The sequence below is a fragment of the Accipiter gentilis genome, chromosome 13, assembly GCF_929443795.1.
Source record: "Accipiter gentilis chromosome 13, bAccGen1.1, whole genome shotgun sequence".
Lineage (NCBI taxonomy): Eukaryota > Metazoa > Chordata > Aves > Accipitriformes > Accipitridae > Astur > Astur gentilis.
The window spans coordinates 18,563,925-18,583,641 of record NC_064892.1 but is presented as its reverse complement, the minus strand read 5'-3'; the positions used below and the strand labels follow the sequence as shown (position 1 = coordinate 18,583,641).

At 41.7% G+C, this 19,717-nt stretch overlaps 1 protein-coding gene across 5 annotated transcripts in view; it reads right to left on the bottom strand.

Annotated features, from left to right (window-relative positions):
• KLF12 (KLF transcription factor 12) overlaps positions 1 to 19,717 on the bottom strand; it is a 250,959-nt gene that overhangs the window by 84,894 nt on the left and 146,348 nt on the right. For all 5 annotated transcript variants that reach the window (XM_049815883.1, XM_049815886.1, XM_049815887.1 and 2 more), the window contains exon 4: positions 10,611 to 11,148. In XM_049815883.1, coding sequence (XP_049671840.1) covers positions 10,611 to 11,148 — 538 coding nt within the window. The remainder of the gene's footprint in view (positions 1 to 10,610; positions 11,149 to 19,717) is intronic.

Genomic DNA, 19,717 nt, shown 5'->3' with positions numbered 1-19,717 from the left:
TTGATGCATGCACATATATGCAGTCACTTCTCAATGTCCCCTTTGCCAAACTGTACCAAAAAGGAGTTTCCCTTTCGGCCATACGAGCAAATTCACTCTCTGCACTTGTTTTAAGGTAAGACATGCAAATGGGTCTCATGTAAGATGCATACCAGCCTGTAAATACTCCAGAACTTGGTCTACCATCATTAATATTGTATCTGCCAACTGTCAGTTTCCAGTAGGAAAAAATCTGATCTGGATCTGATATAAGCTTGCTTCTATTTCTATCGAACTAAACAGCTTCTTGGCTTTAAAATTTATACTGGCTGGGGGGGCCAGACAATACCTGATCCTGTTTCTCAGGACAAAATTGTCCCTTCTACAATTCTGGAACAGATTTAAACTTGCACAGGAACTTTCTAATGAGCACTGATTGAATTTCTTCTTTCTGGCGTATGGCTGTGTCATTTTTTACATAGTACAGGATTAGCCATGTCATGGAAGCAAAATCTCCAGGAAGGATCCAGCCTGCTGCCTGCTAAGGGCAGCTGAACCCCTTGGGACAGGACATAGCCCCCACCTTCCCAGGGGAATAACCTGAGCACAGGGCCACGCCATCAGGGCATTTTCCTCCTTCTCCACTCCCTGAACTTGTGCTCCTGTCTGCACGGGGGCATCTCTTGGGAAGGGGGGGACTGCGGATTTAAATCTCTCCAGGCTGGTGAGAGCCCAAGCATGCCACCCCTCACCTCTCACACAAGTGCTGGGGTTACTAGGCTGATGGGTAAATGCTGTCTCCCGTCTGTCATATTCAGGCTCCACCCAACTATATCCTAATCACTTCATTTCTTTCCAGCCATTATTTAGGGATACGCAGCTCAAGTGCTCTGACCTGGTTGGGCAAGGCCAAGCACCGCCAAAAATCCTGCAGTTGGATGCCTGCAGTAGGTGGCCTGAATCTGGGCCCTCTCAGGGGTGAAAAGGGTCATACATTAACATACTGCTATCACCACTTACTCAACCTGATTTTTTTTTTATCCAGTCAAATTCCCTGTGAGTGAAAGGGATGAAAACTCATCCCCTCAGTAGGCTCACAAAGACCCACTAGAAGTAGTTTCACATCTACACACTATCTTTGATTTAAAGGCAAATCTGAGCCCCTTGGGTTAAAGATGAATTAAATATTTAAGAGCAGGAGAAAACTAAGTAACCATCAGGAGTTTTGCCTCTCTTTATAGCTAAGCCACGTAGTATTAACTAATGCCGAAATGACTCATTATGAGACGATCCTTGCTGGTGTGAATGCAGAGAGAGAAAATTTCAGCATCCTGAAATATTGAAGCCTCTGGCTCATTTTATCTTAATACCTCAGTTTTCTGCATTAAATTAACTTCTCTGCTAATAACTTTGTAAACATACATGCATGTAGGCCTGTTGATACACCACAACATAATAAAACCTGAATTACACTTAGTTGCTCTCTTAAAATAATTAAAAATCTATTTCTGCTTTTTGAAAGGATTTCCAAATTCAGAGACCATTTGCTTCTGTTTCACCGATTAAACTTCCCACCCTGCTTTCTCTGAAGGATGCCTACTATTCAACCCACTAATCAAAATGATTGCTCATGATGGGATTTCCAAGTGGCCCTGATATCCACCCACTAGACTTGCCAGCCACAAGCAGGGTTACACAGGTCTGCAGCAGGGAGAACGCCAAGACCTGTGCTAGGTGAGACGTCAGCCTGGATGGTGGGGAGGCCCCTCTGGCCTTGCTGGTTCTGATCCACGCCTGGGTGACGTGTTTGGTCTTGCAAACATAGCCAGAGGTTTTTATTGCAATGGAAGTTTAAATTATGCAGAAATGTGAGGTACCTCAAACAAGCTGAAAAGAGTCATGTTTGCTGTTGCCAAATGTCCTTCTCAGAAACTCCTCTCCAGTTGCTTCCGGTGTGTGCTGGCATACAGCAGGTAAAAGAAGATTAGCTGTAAGCAATGGTTGCTTTGCACTTACCTCCCTTTGGAATGGAAAACTAAATACTATCCCACACCCCAAAATTAACATTTACAAGAATCTCATTAGTACTGCTGTTACACAGGTTGTGTGTCTGCAGAGCATGAAGGACTGAAGTAACAAAGTGACATTTGCTGCCAAACTCCTATAAGGACAGTATTAGAAAATACGGTTAAGAAAATTTTATGGCACTCGTGACCTAGCACAATATGCTATTAATCTGGCAGCATCAGAGACACTGCAAAAGAAGTAGTTTGAACCTAATAACAATAATCTGCCACTCGCAATGATCCCATGACCCAACAGCACCTAACGTTTCTATCAGTCCCCATCCTCCCTCGGAGCCCTGAACCTCAGGAGCTGGGTGACAGTGGGAGGGGAGGGAAGAGCCTCTCTCTCCTCCTGCCTTCAGGCACCTGCATTGCAAATACAACCACCCCAACCCTTCCATACAGCCAGCAGAGGGAGATGGGTGCCTTCAGGGTGTTGAGTCCACCTGCCTCCGTGGACCGAATGGAGAATTCAGCAGTGTGAGCCCACCTCCCTCCTCTTGCCGGGTGCTGGGGTACCAGCCCTGGAAGAGGAAAGTGGCTCGGTGCCCCCTTGAGCCACTGTGGACCCGTTCCTTGCTGGGAAGAGGAGGGGAGTAGCCTTTGCCATGCAACTCTGTCATGACTTGGTGTTCTGGGAAAGGAGCAAATGTGTCCGGGGGATCTCAGTAAGTGCCTGAAGATGGGACAATGGCAACAGCACTGCACGACCTAGCTTGCTCCCACTCTCTCCCTGCCTGCCACTATTTGCTTAATGCCAATGAGGTGCCTCGGTTCCTAGCAGCGACGCTGAAGAAAATGATTTCTGGCCTCAGGACCCTAGTGGGCAAATTTGGAAGAGAAGTAATTCACAGGGGGACACGGTAATCACCATTAAAACCAATAATCTGCCAACAGTTATGAATACTGTAGTCTCTAAACCATAACTGTGGTCTATACTTTTGGCATACGGCATAGTTTGGTACCAGACATATCCCAAGAAGAAAACTGCTGGCCAACACAGACTTCTTTTGCTCTTTCTTAAACTGTCACTGTTTCATATTCCTCTGATAAAAAAATGCATCTGGGTGGATCAAATGCCAAGTAGAAGGACCGATTCATCTTCACCCTTCTCGGTTACTCTTGGAAAACAGGTTTTACAACTGTGCAAGCCCAGCCTCACACCATAGCTCGCTATCTGAAGAAACTGAACATCCCCCTTCTTGGCAGTTTTTTTAGAGAACAGGAGCCCAGCGTGGATTTCCCCAGCAGGAGAACATCAAAGGAGAACATCAGAGAGACTGCTGCGGGTTTTTAACAGTGGAAGCAACACTTCCAGACGCAGATGTACAGGAGCTATTTGAAATTATGCCCTCACAGATTAAGTGTTATACTCAGGTTTACTTAACGTGTTTTAGGAAACCAAATCCTGGCTTTATGGACCTAACAAAATGCACAGGAATGATGGTACTCATGATTTTCTCCTCCTAAGCTGGTCCATACTATATGAAGCACATATATGGCATTTTTCTTCCTATTTAAGGTTCATTATAAGCACTTTATGCATTAGAAAACGCTCTGAGCGCACCTATCAGATTTTTAATCAAAACAGCTTGGTGTCTGGTTGGGGCAGCAGAATTGGTCGATTTATTTCATAAAACTTTATGTACAAAGCAGCAGTATCCATGAACGTAATTGTCAGAATATAGAGTCTTACAGGGGTAATTTTTATTACAATTTATAGCAAGATTACCCATACTCCACAGTTTTCAGATTTTATTGAGATTTTATGGGACTATATGGCTAGAGCAGTTAACTGCACCCAGCATGGCTATGGTTCACAGAGAATGGGAGTTGGCACTGAATGCCAGTGTAACTAATCTACCAGAGAATATTAATTGCTATGATCCAATCAAAGGCAATATTTAAAATCATTTCACCAGTCAAATAATTTGCCATAAACCTGTAAAAGAATAGCTGTGTGGAGAAATACAGGGGTGAGAGTGATTGCATGGATGTAATATATGCACATATTTAAGCATCTCTGTCATTGGGTTGTATACATAAACATACAACACCATTTTGTTAAGCAAAGGACTTTTCTCTTTCTAAGGTATTTCAATGCCATGAGACCTCATATACACAAAAAACAAACTGCTGAGACTATTGAGATTTATATCTCACTGAGCATCCAATATACAAGTACTCTATCACCAAAAGTAAACAGGGAAAACAGTAAAGGCAGAATATATTTAATACTAAATAAAATATTGCAAAGCCACTACAAAATGGTAGCAGATTGCAACTTACACACTGCAACAGTCTAGAGAGATTTTAGACACCAGAAAGTTTTCAGCAGGTTGGTCCAAGGCACAATAAAACCCAAGGCAGGGATAAAATAAATGGTAAGTTTTATGCATGTGTTTCTGCTGGATCCAAATTTGTGGGATAAAGGCAACTAGATCAAAGCTCAAACCTGGTGAAGGTACAGAGCTGAAGGACCAGAGGCATTTTTGGCATAGAAGACAAGGAATTAACAGCTTCCAAAAGGTGCACAGACTCAGGATATGTCAAAAAGGACTTCCTCACCCTCCTTATTGCTAGGCTTCACAAATAAAGTCGGAATACAAATCTACCTCATTACCCTCCCCAAATCTGCTCCTACTTAAAAAACGTACATGATGTTAAATCCACTGTTGATAAATCTTAAAAGAGCATGTGCTTCTACAGTGGAAAAACCTAAGCGTGTCACTAGTGAGTCACCAGAAATATGACTTTTCTGGAGATTTAAGTAGAACACTGTTTATAGGACTCCCCACAGTTAACCCAAGCTACTTTGTCTTCAAGCAACCTCCTTCTCAATTTCAAATACCACAGCGTATCTTGTAACCTGTGTTTTAACTCTCCATTCTGGCAAGAATTACTATTTACTCTAGTTCTTAAATATATGCACCATCTCCAGTAACACAGGTCCCACCCTGAACGCAGGCCTTTCCTCTTCCTGGCTAGGCATTGCCAACCTGCTTCTCTTTTCCAAGAACTACTAATACTTCTTCCAGACAAACCAAGCAAATGGGGAGAGAGATTCAACACTTTGGGGGACTGAAGGGTGGAGGTGGGACAGGTTGGAATACATACAGCTGCAAAAGATTTTTGTGCGTAACAATAAAAAAAATTATGGCTAAAGTAGAAACTCTCTGCCCCAATACAACTCAAATCCAAAATAACCATCTACTAAAACGTAGAAAGGATAATCACTTCACATGAAATAAAAAAGGCAACACTACTGGTTTTAATTAAGAGTCTCTTCCATAGCATAATTTATACAAAGAGACCATATAATCTGACCTTTAAAAATATGGAAGGGTTCTCTAAATTTCTAGCTTTGTGCTACAAATTGCGTTTACTTTTGTGGAATAAACTTTACAGTAGGCAGAAATAACAGGCTATACTTTAAAAAAAAAACCCCAAGGACAGTAGATAATGTAATCTAGTGGTATCACCTGTTCTAAGTTGCAGAAAAATCTGTAGCAAAAGGTACTCCCTTTACTCCTTAATAATGTCTCCACAATGAGGAATATGGCATGTGTAAACTGTGAAAAGACACAATCTGTGTATTTCTGCTAGGTCTATACACAGATATAGTATCATAAAAAATAGTCCACACCAATGTCATTACAGATGTTTACGTACACAGGAAGCAGATGAAGTTCAGTCAGCAAATTTAAATTTATAATGTTCTGACTAGTGGAATTTGCAAGTGGTTGAGTCCTCTGAAAACTTTAAAACCCTTAAGAGCGAGAACCCAAAAACTTGAACCCCAAACCCCAGAAATACCAAAGTTGCACAGGTCCTTGGTGCACCATTATCAGGAGGAAGCTTCTAAAAGGCCCTTCAGTGAATGGAATAACTCTTCTGAACTACAGAAAACAATTTTTAAGGATATTATCTTTGGCAAAATCTGCTGCTAGAGGGACATGATTTGCCTGTAGTATTCAAGGATATCTTCTGAAAGCAAAGCAGTGGAAAGACTCAGGCTAATAGGACCAGAGTTCGTAGGGGAACACGGTGCTGCCAGGGCAGGCCCTTTCGCTCCTGTCTGCTCCAAGCCTCTCCTTGTTCCCCTTCACCTTGCCCAGATCACTTTTCTACCCTCCTTTTGCTTCTTCCCCCTTACTCTGTCTCCAACCCTCTCCCACTTTTCCTCCTGAACATGTTCACACATCCACAGCCATCTCACCACCTCTCCTCTTCTGCCCCCTTCCCTTCCATCCTGCCCCTCTCCGCAATGCCCAGCCCCTTCCAACCTCCTCCATGCTTTCTCCCAGCCACAATATTTTTTGCTTTACCCTTTAAGGGGACTCTTTTTTTTTTCAGATCTCCCAGTTTGGCTTGGTTTCTGCAACTGCCTATAAAGACAAAAAAAAAGACAATGGTCCAAACCAAACTTGAGGTTCATGGCACACCACCACAGAGGTTCTAGAGCTTTTCACCAAAAAAAGCTGGAATAAATTTTTCAACATGGAAAATGCTACAATTTTTTCTCTACGCTCAGTCTCAGGAAGAGTGGAATAGTTTTTTTCTTGAAACTTTCCTCAAAAAGAAAGAAAAAAAGAAAAAAGAAATAGCCTGAGGCAGACATGCAGCATGGAAAATGTTAGCCTAAATGGTTAGCACATAGACAGACTTTGAGCAACTAAAGACAGGGTTTTAATGGAAACCATCAGGCAACCTTATCTATAGGTGCTGCTACCTGCTGTGCCTCTAATTACACCTTTTAGCAATCCTCACCATTGCTGAACCAGGAGTAAAAAAGGCAAGGAAAGAGTTTTTCATGGGATTTTAATGCTCTGGAATACTTTAATGTATAATAATGTCTAGTGGTCACCACCTACTCCATGCAGAAAAAAATCTCCAAGCGCTTTTTAAGGCTTTGGATGGCAAGACAACAGCGGTGACCACTGAAGGGAGTGAACGTCATCTCTGCCACATTGTAGGGAGTGGCAGAGCTTGCAGCCTGGACCCACGGGGCCCACGGGGACTTGTGCCTGGCTCCCGTCCCATCTGTGCCCCAACGGCCCTAACACGTTACAACACTTTGTGCACATGAAATAATGTAAGGATTAGGTTGTAGGGGGCAACTTGCACAGCTGGGCTGGCAGTGTGGGGCAGCACACAAGACCCCCACTTTGGGGGTCTCCCTGGGGTGCTGCCTCCCCAGCGGGTGCATCAGGGGGATGTCAGGAGGGGAAGGTCCACGATCAGCAGGGGAGTCTGCATGTAACAGTGCGTGTATGTGCACCTATGTCAGTGTTGTGGGATTACCAAACAGTGTTAGAAATTTGTAGGAATTTGGTAAGACGTTGTAAATGGCTAGTGTTGTATTACCGATACTGAACATATCGTCCACCGATTACCTTCTAATTATGTGTTGTTAATAGATTCCTAAAAATGCTTCGATCCTGATTTTGATTTACACTAGGTGAACTGAGAGGTTTTTATCCTGCAAAAAGCATCAGTCTGACAGAAGGGTGCTTTTGTAGCATGATACCCTGGGCTCCCGTTGCCCCCCTTGGGGTACAGCAAGTGGCACAGGACCTGACGGGATGCTGCCAGCAGCTTATACATATAAGAGCTAATTCTCTGCAAACCCATCTGGTTTTCAATGCTGCAGAAAGGGTTTGATTTAACAGGAAACCTTGCAAGTAAAAAAATAGGAGAGAGGAGGCAGGAAAGAGAGCAGAAATGAGCAGCACATTGGGAGGCAGAAAAGGAGATCTGAGACTCTCCTGAAGGAAGGTGCAACGGAAAACACCAGGATGAATGACGCCACAAAGACGGATGCACAGCGGCAAAGGAGATGACAGTATGGGTTAGAAATATTAACAGATAAGGATGGAGAGATAAAGTAGAGCTGGTGAAACTGGCATTCAAAGAACTGATGTGAAGGACTAGAAAAAAATGGAAAAATAAAAAAAGAGTGGGAAACAGAAGAGTTAGCGATTTCTTGTGCTGGAGGGAAGTGAGAATTCAAACAGAACATGAAGAAAGAAGTATTTGCTTGAACTGCCTAGAAAAGCAGCTGCCGGGAGACAATTTTGTCCGAGAGAGAGGAAAGTGGACTAGGAAGCATCAGGGGAAGCAGAAAACCACCCAAGCAAAATGCCTAGAGGCAGGATTAGAGGGATGGTGGTGACCTGAGAAGGTTTTGCAATAGAATTAAAAATGAAATGGTTCTAGTCAAACCTGGATGGAAGACGAAAATTCAGCATGAGGAATATAAAACTGGGAATAACAAGGAGAAAACCTTTCTAGCTCGTTTCTTGCATCTTTCCCCAAGTACCTGTATCTAGAAAAACATGAGAGGTCTGAACTGAAGTCTGATGTAATTTTCATTAATTTTAGCATTGGAAGTATCTCTGTTCAGGAAAGTGCCCAAGTCTCATTCAGATGAAAAGGACTTAGACACAGGCTAATGTAAAATATAACTTTAAATGCTTCCCAACAGCACCCTTGGATCATCAACATGGTCTCTGATTTAGCACCAAAGCAGCAACAACACAGAGATTATGCGACAAATGCTGCCAATGCTATCCGGGGATCAACTTTGTTTCAGAGTGCGTATTTTTTTGTTTCTGAAAATGACCAATGTTCATGTAGAAGTTGAAAGTTGTGACTCTAGATGATTCCGAACCTGCATTTCTCCTTCAAGTGGTAAAGGATTAGCAACCAATTCAATTTGACAGCAATGTCCTGTTAACATCTGTTTATTTTTATTTCTTGTTTTCAGCATGAGAGCTGACCACTGAAGGGAAGTTAGTCTGCACATATATGAAATTTACTTAATCGGTTAATTTGTGCAATATCATTGCATTTTATTATTTATATTGTTTTACATTGAAGAAAGAAAAACACACTCCAGCAAAAGCTGAGAAAAGACGACTACCTAGAGCGGATTGTTGCCCACTATTCTTCTATTGTATGTATTCAAATTAACCTGAACACTTATATCAAAAGAATCAGTGATAGCAAAATGGGTACAACTGATGAGAAAAAAAAATAATTAAAGAACGCTTAATCCTTTCTTCTTCTTTAGCTGTACATTAATAGGTACTGCAGGGCTGGTTAATGATGTCTGCCAATAACAGCACAAAGGCGATATTGTCAGGGCAGCTCAGGAGACCCAGAGCTCATGGGCTGAAATCTCTATGGCACATTAAATTCTGGAATTTTGACGATGAAACTGGGGTAGCAAAGTTCCAGTTTTACACGATGAGGAGGTGCTTCCTATAGAAGAGACTACTACCAGAGCCAACTAGCACCTTTGAAAAGAAAACAAACAGGAAAAATTCTGGATGAGCTCAAGGTCAGGTGCTGCTCAAAGCTCCAAAATCAAAATGCAGACTAAAAATTTCCTTTTTCTTTTTTTCCCCAGACAGCATGGTGAAAAATTTTGCTTTCATTTATCATTTCTTGACATAACAGTACAAAGTCCTAAAATTACATCACTGTATGAAGTGCAATAAAACTTCTTAAACTGTCATTTTGAGGCTTAAACCAAAACCCAGATCAGCTGTGAGCTCGTTTCCTATGTCCAAGCCTGCTGAGACATAGGAACATAGACCTCATTTCAGGGGAAAATTAGCTACATTTCATTCACACACAATAAACCATGAACCTTGAAATGAGTCTCTTTCATTCCTTTCCTCATGTTCCCATCTCTGCCACTAATGCCTTCTTTATAAAGCTATGCTTTTCAAAGTATCTGGGCACATCTGTTTTCTCTTTTCTTCCTCCACCCATCATGTCACCATCTCTAACAAGTTTTTGCCCCCTCAGTAACTGTTATGTTCTCATTTTTTCTTGCTCTCCAGCTCCCCTATCTGTGTTCTTTGGACACCTCTCCACAAGTGTATCTGTCCTTCTGGCGCATGCTTTCTTCCTCCCTTCACACCTCCATGTGCCTCTCAGGTCCTGTGTCTGCAAAACTCATTCCCAAAATATACACTCCGTGTGGTTTCCTTCCTTTCTGCTGTTTAATCTGGAAGAAGAAACCAAATTCAAAGTATTGCACTGCCACTCCTTGAGCATAATAAAGCCTACCTCTCTGCATCTGCTGCCACTCTTTGGTCCAAAAGCCTTTCCTCCGCACATTCCTACAGCCCAGCAACTGCTTTCTCTTTGCATGGAAACAATTTCTCTGACATTCCTTCCCTTGCCAAATCTGTATCACCTGGTGAGTTTTCCATGTTCATCTATGATGTTTTATATATTGTCGCTATTCTGTTGTCCTACTTCTCCAGCTTCTGGGGAGGGATTCATTTCTCTCAGGACAAAACTTGCCACGAGTTGTCTGAGCATCTAGCACCACTGCTGACCTCAATCTTTATAAAATGTTTTATTTATTTTAAAGAGCATCTGGGATAAGACTTTTCAAGGTTCCTCCCGATAGTGTAAGTTGTGTATCTTTTCAGCAAACAACACAGCAAGCTTGGAAACTAACAGCTTTATAACGTTGTTCCATTTTCCCCATACCAGAGCGGTTTTTAGAGATGCCACAGATGCACAAAACTGGTTCCACCTTACCTTTGACATGGCTTCTCCCATCCTCCAACAGTGGTACTACTATAGTGTTGTTCATATTCCCAGGTGATCTCACAGCTGTATAGACAACAGGTACCGACTGTACCACCACGGGGATACGGTGCACGTGACTCATTTTGTTGGACTGCAAGTTCATGGGGCTTGAAGGTGGTACTGGATGGATAATGTGCAAAAACTGCTGACCTCCAACACCAGATGCAGAGGCCACAAGAGGACCTGGAGTTAATACTGACGGTACAGATGCCGCTGAGGATACCGATGTTATTACTGTGGGTGATGAAGCTGGCCGACTAGAAGAAGTGGAAGTAGAAGAAGGGGAGGAGGCTGATGCTGTCATGGAAACTGGTGAAGATGAAGCTGCTGTAGGGGACGACCTGGCTTTGTTTATTGACAAGTCCACTGGTTCAGTCTGTGTTTGGAAATGGTCTGTAGATAATGAATCCTCTGTGGGGTCTGCCTTCATGTTGTTTAGTAACAAGGGTACAGCTTCCATATCTGGGTAGTTGTGGACGTTTGGAGACTGTTGAGGAAGGACAAAGGGACATAGTTACACATGTGGCTAAAGATGACTTGCACACACAGTTGCTAACACACATCACACAACTTGGTCATAAAAAACACAGGATTTGTTTCCTGTTCTTGTGTCAGCTCACAATTTTAAAGGACAAATCATGCTAGAAATCACAGACATGTTCAGTTTCAACAGAATATTTAAAAAAAGTTCTACTCCCATTTCTTAGAATGTGGCAGGATTAACTGTACAAAATCACCCTGTTTCTTTGCACTATGCAACGTCATCAGTGACAAAAATTTTAATATCTTCACTATTTATATTGACAGGATGTTTTTTCCCCAACATCTAGCTTTAAGCTACAGCGTTACTCTCTTGTGTCATTTCCAATGGACATGAAGACAAACCAGTCACCACTGGTTTTCAAACTTTTTCAAAGTTTTTCAAACTTTCTGCGTGCTTGAAGACTGTAATTTCCCCCTACTTGTCTACCTTCTTCTAGACTAGGCAGATCTTATTTCTTTCTCTCATAGGTCAGCTTTAAAAGAACAAGCCTTAGCACTCTTGTTTGCTCTTTGCAGTGATCTTTGCAGTTTTGGCCACACCAGTTTTCAGAAGCCTTATGCTAAACACAGTCTTTCAGTTCAATGTTTGACTTTTTGCATTCTGCATGGTTACTGCTAATGAACTTACAAGTCAGTTTGTATGGTTGCCCTGTTACAGGCAGCAATGGCTACAGCGATTCATTATTCTGAAGTAGCACATTAGATAGCCTGCCCCATTGTTATAAATTTTTTTATTTGTTTTCCATACTAATTAAGAACAATTTTCCTGACTTCGCAAAGTAATTTTATTCTTTAGACCAACTCTTTCAAAGCTGGTTGGTCTAAATTTATTCTAGACTGGTGCCAACTGCCATTTTTATACTTTTATTCCTTATTTCCATCATCAAAGAGGTTAATAGAATTTTTGAATAATGCTAGGCCAAAGATAGATCCCTAGAGAAGCTCATTAGATATATCTTTCCTTTTTGACAGTACTTCATTAATAACCACTCTTTAAAAATGTTTTTTCAAGTAATTTTCAATAGGCAGAGCAAGGAAGGAAATGCCCATCAATAACCTGGTAGTAAGACAAAGCACAGCTCTCAGCTAAGCACCTCAATGGCACTGCACTGCAGCAGAGCTTCTCTACAGGCACACACACGCGCTTGTGTGCTGTAGTACAGAAAACCAACCTCAATAAAAAGCATTTGCCAAGCTACCTCAAATCTCACTTGACCCAAAGCAATTATTCCATATACAGATCTAACAAGCAATCTTTTTATGGTACCTAAGCAGCTCTAAATGCATTCTCTCAATCTCTAGATTATAGTATTTACTAAGTATCTAAAAATATTAAGTCAGAAATATTTAAGCCACAAATATTTTAGTTCGTCTACTCTAAATAAGCTAACAATCAAGCAAGCTATGAATTCACTTTGGGATTTTTATAATCAGCTATGTTAAATATTTTCATGGAGAACCCTCCTGGTTTTGAGTCAGAGCCAAATTTCATCACAGAATGGAGTTCTATTGCAAACGGAAAATAGAAACACTAATATTAAAAATTGTAATAATAACAGCCTAAGTGGATATTATCCCTGGCATGCTGAAAGATGAGATGTTCTAGTAGATCCCATCTATTCAGCTGATTTAGACTGGTTCTTAGATCTGACATTTTCCCCTATTTGAAAGCAAGAACACCTCTGGAACAGTAAGTCTCTTCCTCTATTCATACACAAATCAACTTGAAACAAAGGGACCCCAATTCATCTGGCCCCCTGGACCCTGCTGTTCTGCTGTAAAACAAAAAACAAAAGCAAAAAAAATCCCTTTATAAAGACCATGGGAAGTCCTCCAGCTAATAAAGAACACAGAGTGAAGAACAGGTTACTTTTCAAAGTGCATAAGCAGCTAAGAGTGACAAGGTTACAAAAACCGCTTCCTCAAGGTGGCAAAACTGCCTGTAATTGGCCAGTGATGATTCCTGGTAACTTCCCTGAAACACCTTATCCTGGCTATTGTCAATACTGAGATTCCGCATTAGGCATACCATATGTGCCGTGATAAAGACAAAACCATAAACATACATGACACGAGCAGTTCATTTGTCAAATCTTTACAAGTTTCATATATGGAATGGGCAAACAGACTGGTTCTGGTGAACTAAACAGATCGGTCGTAGAGTGAAGGCAAGATGGAGAGGGACACCCTGCACAGGCCATACCCACATCTTCATAAGGCCAAAGGCAACATCTTCTATCCTACGTTTGAGAGAAGGGGGATAAATGGGGTCAACTCACGTACAAGGGAGATGAGGGATCCCCTTGTGCACATGGCTGGGCAAGGGTCATCTAGAAGCAGTACAAACCGCCAGCTCCATCCACAAGGCAGATAAACGTGCCACGGAAGAAATACTCCCTGTTGACGTACTTCCAGGCTTCACCTGGGTGCCAGAGGCAGATTTCAGGCTGACTCAATGCCACCTGCCTCAGCAGCACAACTTGTTACTCTGGGAGCTGAAGGATGGATTACCCCACTGTTGCTGTCCTCCATTGCCCTTCAGAGCACCCCGAACTGCTCTGAAGGCACCGGCGACTTGATGTACCCAGCGTATGCAAGTCAGACTGCTCCAAAGGAGTCTTCTGACTTCGGGGATACTTCTGGGACTGGACACAAGGAATCCACGCGGACCTCAAAAGCAGTCCATCACCAAACAGAGTGCAGTCTGCCCCGAAGTCCCACCTGCCTTTGCAGCAAGCAGCATCAGGCCCCCTACAGGAAGAGTAAGGAAGAACCCCAAACCCTTATGTAGCTGATGCCACACAAAGTACTTGTTCCATAGATGGAGTCGATTGTCTTTGAGACAAAACACAGGTCATGACTTACAGATTTTTCTAGACTGTGCTAAGAACAGGCCTTTGTTTTACTATAGTAATTACACCTAGTCTTTTGGAAATTAAAAAAAAAAACCAAGGAAAAAGTAACATGTAACTGCAGTCTATCATAGAAATCACTTTCTCTTTTAATAGCTCTTCTGCATTTACTTTTGTACTGCACATTCCTTATATTGCATCCACCTTTGGTAGGTACCGTCTTCTTGTCCAGAACTGCTGGAGGGGCCATGCAGTGTCTACGTACTACGGTAATACAGTCAATACTATTATTTCAGTCTTCAGTTGTGAAACTAAACTCAAAACCTTTACAATCCTTTCATGAATTTCTCCAAACAGGATGAAAACTGGTATGCCCTTCAATGACCTCCTCCCACCTCCAAAACTCTCAGATTAAGAATGCCCTTTCTTTGGCAAATTCAGGCTGTGACTGATGTCAGTCCACATTACAAAAGACAGCAGGATCCTTATCAAAACAGGTTTGTACATCCTGTACTTCAGATAAAAATTGTAAACAGGTGTTATATTTTGTTCTGGTGGTGGTGAACAAAGAGATCTACCCCAACAACTCACACTCCCTTACAGTGACCTACGAGTAGCATAGATGTTTCTCCATGATCTCAGATTTTACTTAAGCTGCCAAAGCTCTATTTAAACTGTACTTGAATCAAAACTTTTAACATTCAATTATCATTATTACCTGAAAATGGATGGTATAAGCAAACTTTTCCCAATGACGATGACTAGTCCAGTTAGGAACTATGGGACAAAGAGTAGCAATGAAGCCAAAAGGATGGCTGAATTCTCAGTATACCATTTCTTAGTTAGAATGTTATGAACTGACAATTAACTGTTCATTTCCCTAGATGATGAGTGTTGCCATTAGTTCCATTTAACAGAACCACATCTTTACTAATTGAGATCATAACACTGTGGCTGGGATATTCAGAGGTATACCTTCAGACAGTGTCAGCTCATAAAGTCAACTGGCTGAAAAATGAATGGTTGCGGGGGGGGGGGGGGGTGTCTGTCTCTCTATTCCTGCCTTTCTATCCTTACCTAGTGAACTGGGCTTCTTGTGGTGGTGTGGGCTCAGCTGATTGCTAGTTTGGGCTGAAACAGGTTTTCCTCATCTGGCTCCCAAAAGCGTCCGTGTTGGTTTTGCAAACTTCGTTTTGGTTTTAGGGGTCTAAACTCTGTTGTTGAGAGTTTGGCAGCTTCCAGAGCATTTGGTGGGTTAGAAAGGGTTCAGCCTGAGGTCCCTGTAACCCAGTGGGCTGCCTTGGACATCAGCCGAGACCATGGAAATACAACATGAAGGGGTACAGCTCCACGTGGCTTCCCTCATCTCACTGCTCCTGCCCACTGCTATAAAGGCGAGGGACAGCTTCAGCCCTGCCTCCAGCTGGGATTCAGAGGCAAATCCCAGCAATGCCTCTCTCTGCGACACCACCATCACATCCTTATGCTGTTCAACATCCACTCAAATCCAGGCTGAAACAGAACTGGAAGGCAGGTTAGGATGGTTCCCTGCTAGAAAAGGCTTTTTAATAAAGCTCTAGCCTCTCAGTCAGTGCTCTGTTTCACGCTTTTTGTGCCTGCCCTTTAAAGCTGTACACCAGTATTCTCTGCGGTGCTCTGTTTCATTAGCTTGCCATTAATAAACGCAGCCAGGAACATAACACGTGATTTCCTTATTCACAAAGCTTTTTTTTGGCTGTGTAAAAAAGCATTCCTTACTGCCCTCTTCCCCAACCATTATGGAAAAACAACCAGTCAGCCACACAACCAGCCACAAGACCCTGAGCGAAGTATGGTGAAGTTAGGGCTGATAATGTGTTATCTGCTGGATGGCCATCCTTTCCTGCACAGTTCTACATCACCTTCTTTCCAGCCCCCTGAAATCCACCTCCTCTTAACTTCCTTGGGAGGAAATTTTGTAACAGCCCCTTTGCAATCTTTTCTGTGTACCGGCATTGTCTCCCATCCATGACCAAGTCATGATGAGCTCAGTTTACACACAGCTGAGGTTAAAACCAGTGAAAAAGCAAAGATCATTTTGTTTTCAGCAACTCATCCTGATGCCTTGCAGTTCATCAACTTCACAGGCTACTAAGCTTCAGTGAGTCTTTGTGCCTTTGTGGAGTTTTATTGCTCCCACACAACCGAGAGTTTACAAACCTCCAACCATCAGTTGTCAGCTTTTAAAGTGTTCTTCCTTTCTGGCAGCAATCGCCCAAGGTCAAACAATTTGTAAGAAAGCGTACCAAAAAAGCTGTCCTTGATGACGGAAACCGAACAGACTAAATTTAGCATTTACAAAATGAGCTGGCTTTGAGGACAGGAAGTTAAAAAATAAATTGCTAAATGCTTAACTCTTCAGTCAAAACCCCTTCTTGGTTGTCATCGTGCTGCCCCACCTCGTTCTGCTCTGGCAGTAGAAATTTCAGGCAGCATGATTTTGTTTTGTCACAGTTAAAGGAGAGTGTGATGAGAAAATCCTTCTGAAAAGCTACCCACATTTTTAACCATGTCGTTGCCACAGCCATACCAAAACGCCAAGGCTCAAGCAGTGCAGGCATACAGTCTTCTGGGCAGGCAGGGCAGAACTGCACTCAGCTAGAGCAGCTTTCAGCTCTGATCACCATCCTTGAAGGGTGAAATCTAAATAACCAGGAATATTCTGCAGGTTACAGATTTTCTAACACTTGACAGTTAAAGAAACACATGCTAGGTTTGAAATGACAAAAAGCACTTGCTCTAGCAGAAGTAATACTGCTTCTGCATAGCACACAGATGTGCTTACAACTCTAATGCCGTGAGATGTGCAGGTGGATTGGGTTTAGGATATGGTATGTTCATCTTTGGAATACAATTTGTTCTTTCAAATTAAAATGGAATATTTTCCTAATCTTTCTTGTAGATAAGGGTAGAAAGCTCATGCCCCCGAAAGGGCAGTTCTGAGGGTGCTTGCCATGAAGCATATCTGCCTGTATCAGGTTTTATCCTGTCACACCCTGGAGTGGCAACTAGGCACTTGCAGAGTACGAAAGGTTGGCGCACGGCTAGCTTGGGTAAGTAGCAGCGTGGGCACTTCAAAGAGCCCTGTAAGTTACGGCTTAAGTACCCAGAGCTTTCCTCGGAGTCTTTTTTGGTTTATCTTACTAATGTAAGGGTGAATTATCTTTAAAATTATGGGAAGAGATGTTTTTGAAAACACCTTCCCATCATGAGAAATTACATTCACAACACTCACATGCTTCTGCTTGAAAATCTCCACTTTAACCAAGCAACAAAATACTCTAAGAAAAGGAAGAAGTAATACAACCTGCAAAAAAAATGAACTAAACAACCTCTACTAGAAACACTCTGCTATCCCCCTGAAAAGAAGACACATCCAAGACTCAACTATGCTCGCTTTGAGATGCAGCTATCATTATTAATCTGTACACGAGGGGTACATCAGTACAGTGGTGACAGACAGCTGTTGAAAATCAGAAGGGCGAACACGTAGACAGCTGAAAACTAAAACTGAGCAAAATACTTAAAAAATTGTTTCCAAATGCAAAAGCACCAAGCGAACAGGCATTTGTGCCTTTTTGCTCGAGGCTGCTGCTGCAGGCTTTCCCAGGCTGACAGAACTGCTCAGCTCGGATGCGCTGGACAAATGCAGCAGGTCACGCTGAAGAAAAGAGCAAAATGCAAGACAGCTGGACCTTTCTGCTTTTTTTCTGGAAGCAGAAATTAAAAAGTGGCTTACTATTCATTTTCAAGAAACGGTTGCTCAGGGTCAAGGTTAAATTTGTGTTCCAAGGAAGAAAAGAGATTCCCAAGAGATGGCACTCCCAAGCAAGGTTGAGTCAGACTCTGTTACGACAACTCCCATTGAAGCTTTTCTAAAAAGCACCGGTTGGCACCAAGAAAGACAGACGGTAGGGTCCAGGAATTATTAAAATAAAAAGAGGTTCAATGAAAATGCATTTAAACAAATTGGAATCGATTCAACAGTAGAGACTGAGAGATACCACTTTAAAGTACTCGTGATTCACTTAATGTATCATTATCTCTGCGTAACACTTGGATGTTTGATTTCAAAGTGGATGTTTCCAACCCTCAAGGCCTAAAAATAAAATTTCTATTCTCTTTGTGAATCTGAAGAGGCAAAAGAAATTCAGCAGACGCTATGAGGCACAGGTGGCCTTTGACAGCAGAGTGTTGCAAAATGTGTAGAACCTACAAAAGATGCCCCCCAAATAAAGGAGAATTAACTAAGAGCTGGGGAGATCAAATACAAACCAACCACTCATAAATAGACAAGCAAAATTCAAGCTTCAAGGCTGTAAAAATTATCTTTTAACTCTTCCTGAACAGAACGCTATGGTGTTATTCCACAACTACTTCAACAATTAAAAACTACCATGTGCTGCAACCTTTATTAACAGCTCAAACTAGGGCTGGGGAAATGTGTTTCAAAATGAAAGGAGATCGCTATGCAAACAGCATTAATTTTTAAACGTGTTTAACAATGAACGCAAATACATCTAGTGTGAAATGACTTATTTTTAAATAATACATTTACAAAGACAGAGTAAGCATTAAGGTTACTTGGCATTTAACTCTCCTGTCCCCAAACTGACAGGTTTACCAGAGGGTTTCTCCAATGGCACAGAACGAGAACAAGTGATTACAGACTTCTACAGCCCAATAAACTAATCAGCCCCTGTACTATCTGGTACATTAAATGTAAAAATGATACATTTCTTGAACATGAGGCCAAATTCTCAGTTTCTCAGTATGTCAAACTCCACGTGGGCCTTCCATGATTTTCTCTGAAAAGCAACAAAACCTACCCTCTTGATCCGTAAATCATTAACACATTCAGAAAACTAGCTGTTCAGCATAGATGTATTATTTATACTTGAGCAATGTTACTAGAATGCTCTATCAAAGGAAGAATCTGTTGAAAGAAACTAATTTATGCCCATCTCTATGACACAACTCTTCAAGAGAAATGAGTCTAACAAAGGTGTGGAACAACAGTATTGTAAGACGTTGCTTGCAATATTACATGCTCAAGCATATGAAGAATACTGCTAATATATTTGTATTCCTTGGACTAATATATTTTAGATTTGAGAATAACTTGTGAACAAATGGCAGATCCCTAAATAATTGTTAAAGGGGAGATAAAATACCATGAAAAAATGTCTTTTTGCTCACAGTTCAGAAAGATTTTTGGGATTTAAAAAAAATGTTAGTTTATAAAATCCCAGACAACAAGAACTTCACACTTCCACTTAGCAGCTCTCATCATATGTTTTTCCCTTCATTTTTGGGGGGTAATTATTCCCCTTTTTGATTTCCCTTAGTTCTTTCTTTTCTCTAGTACAATTTTAAATCAGAATCGGTCCATTTAGGTTATCCAAAAACTTGAGTTAATAAATTTGAGTCCTTGACATTTACATTAGAAAACAATAAGAAAAATTGTACTAGACATACAGTAGGATTTTTTAATTTATTTGGTTTTGTCAATCTAGACTAGTTACTTAGCCTCACATTGAATACATTGGGAACTTTCCACAAATACCCACCAAGCAAGTTTGCTGATCGAGAGGTCCACCAAATTAGCAAGGCTTAGTGAAA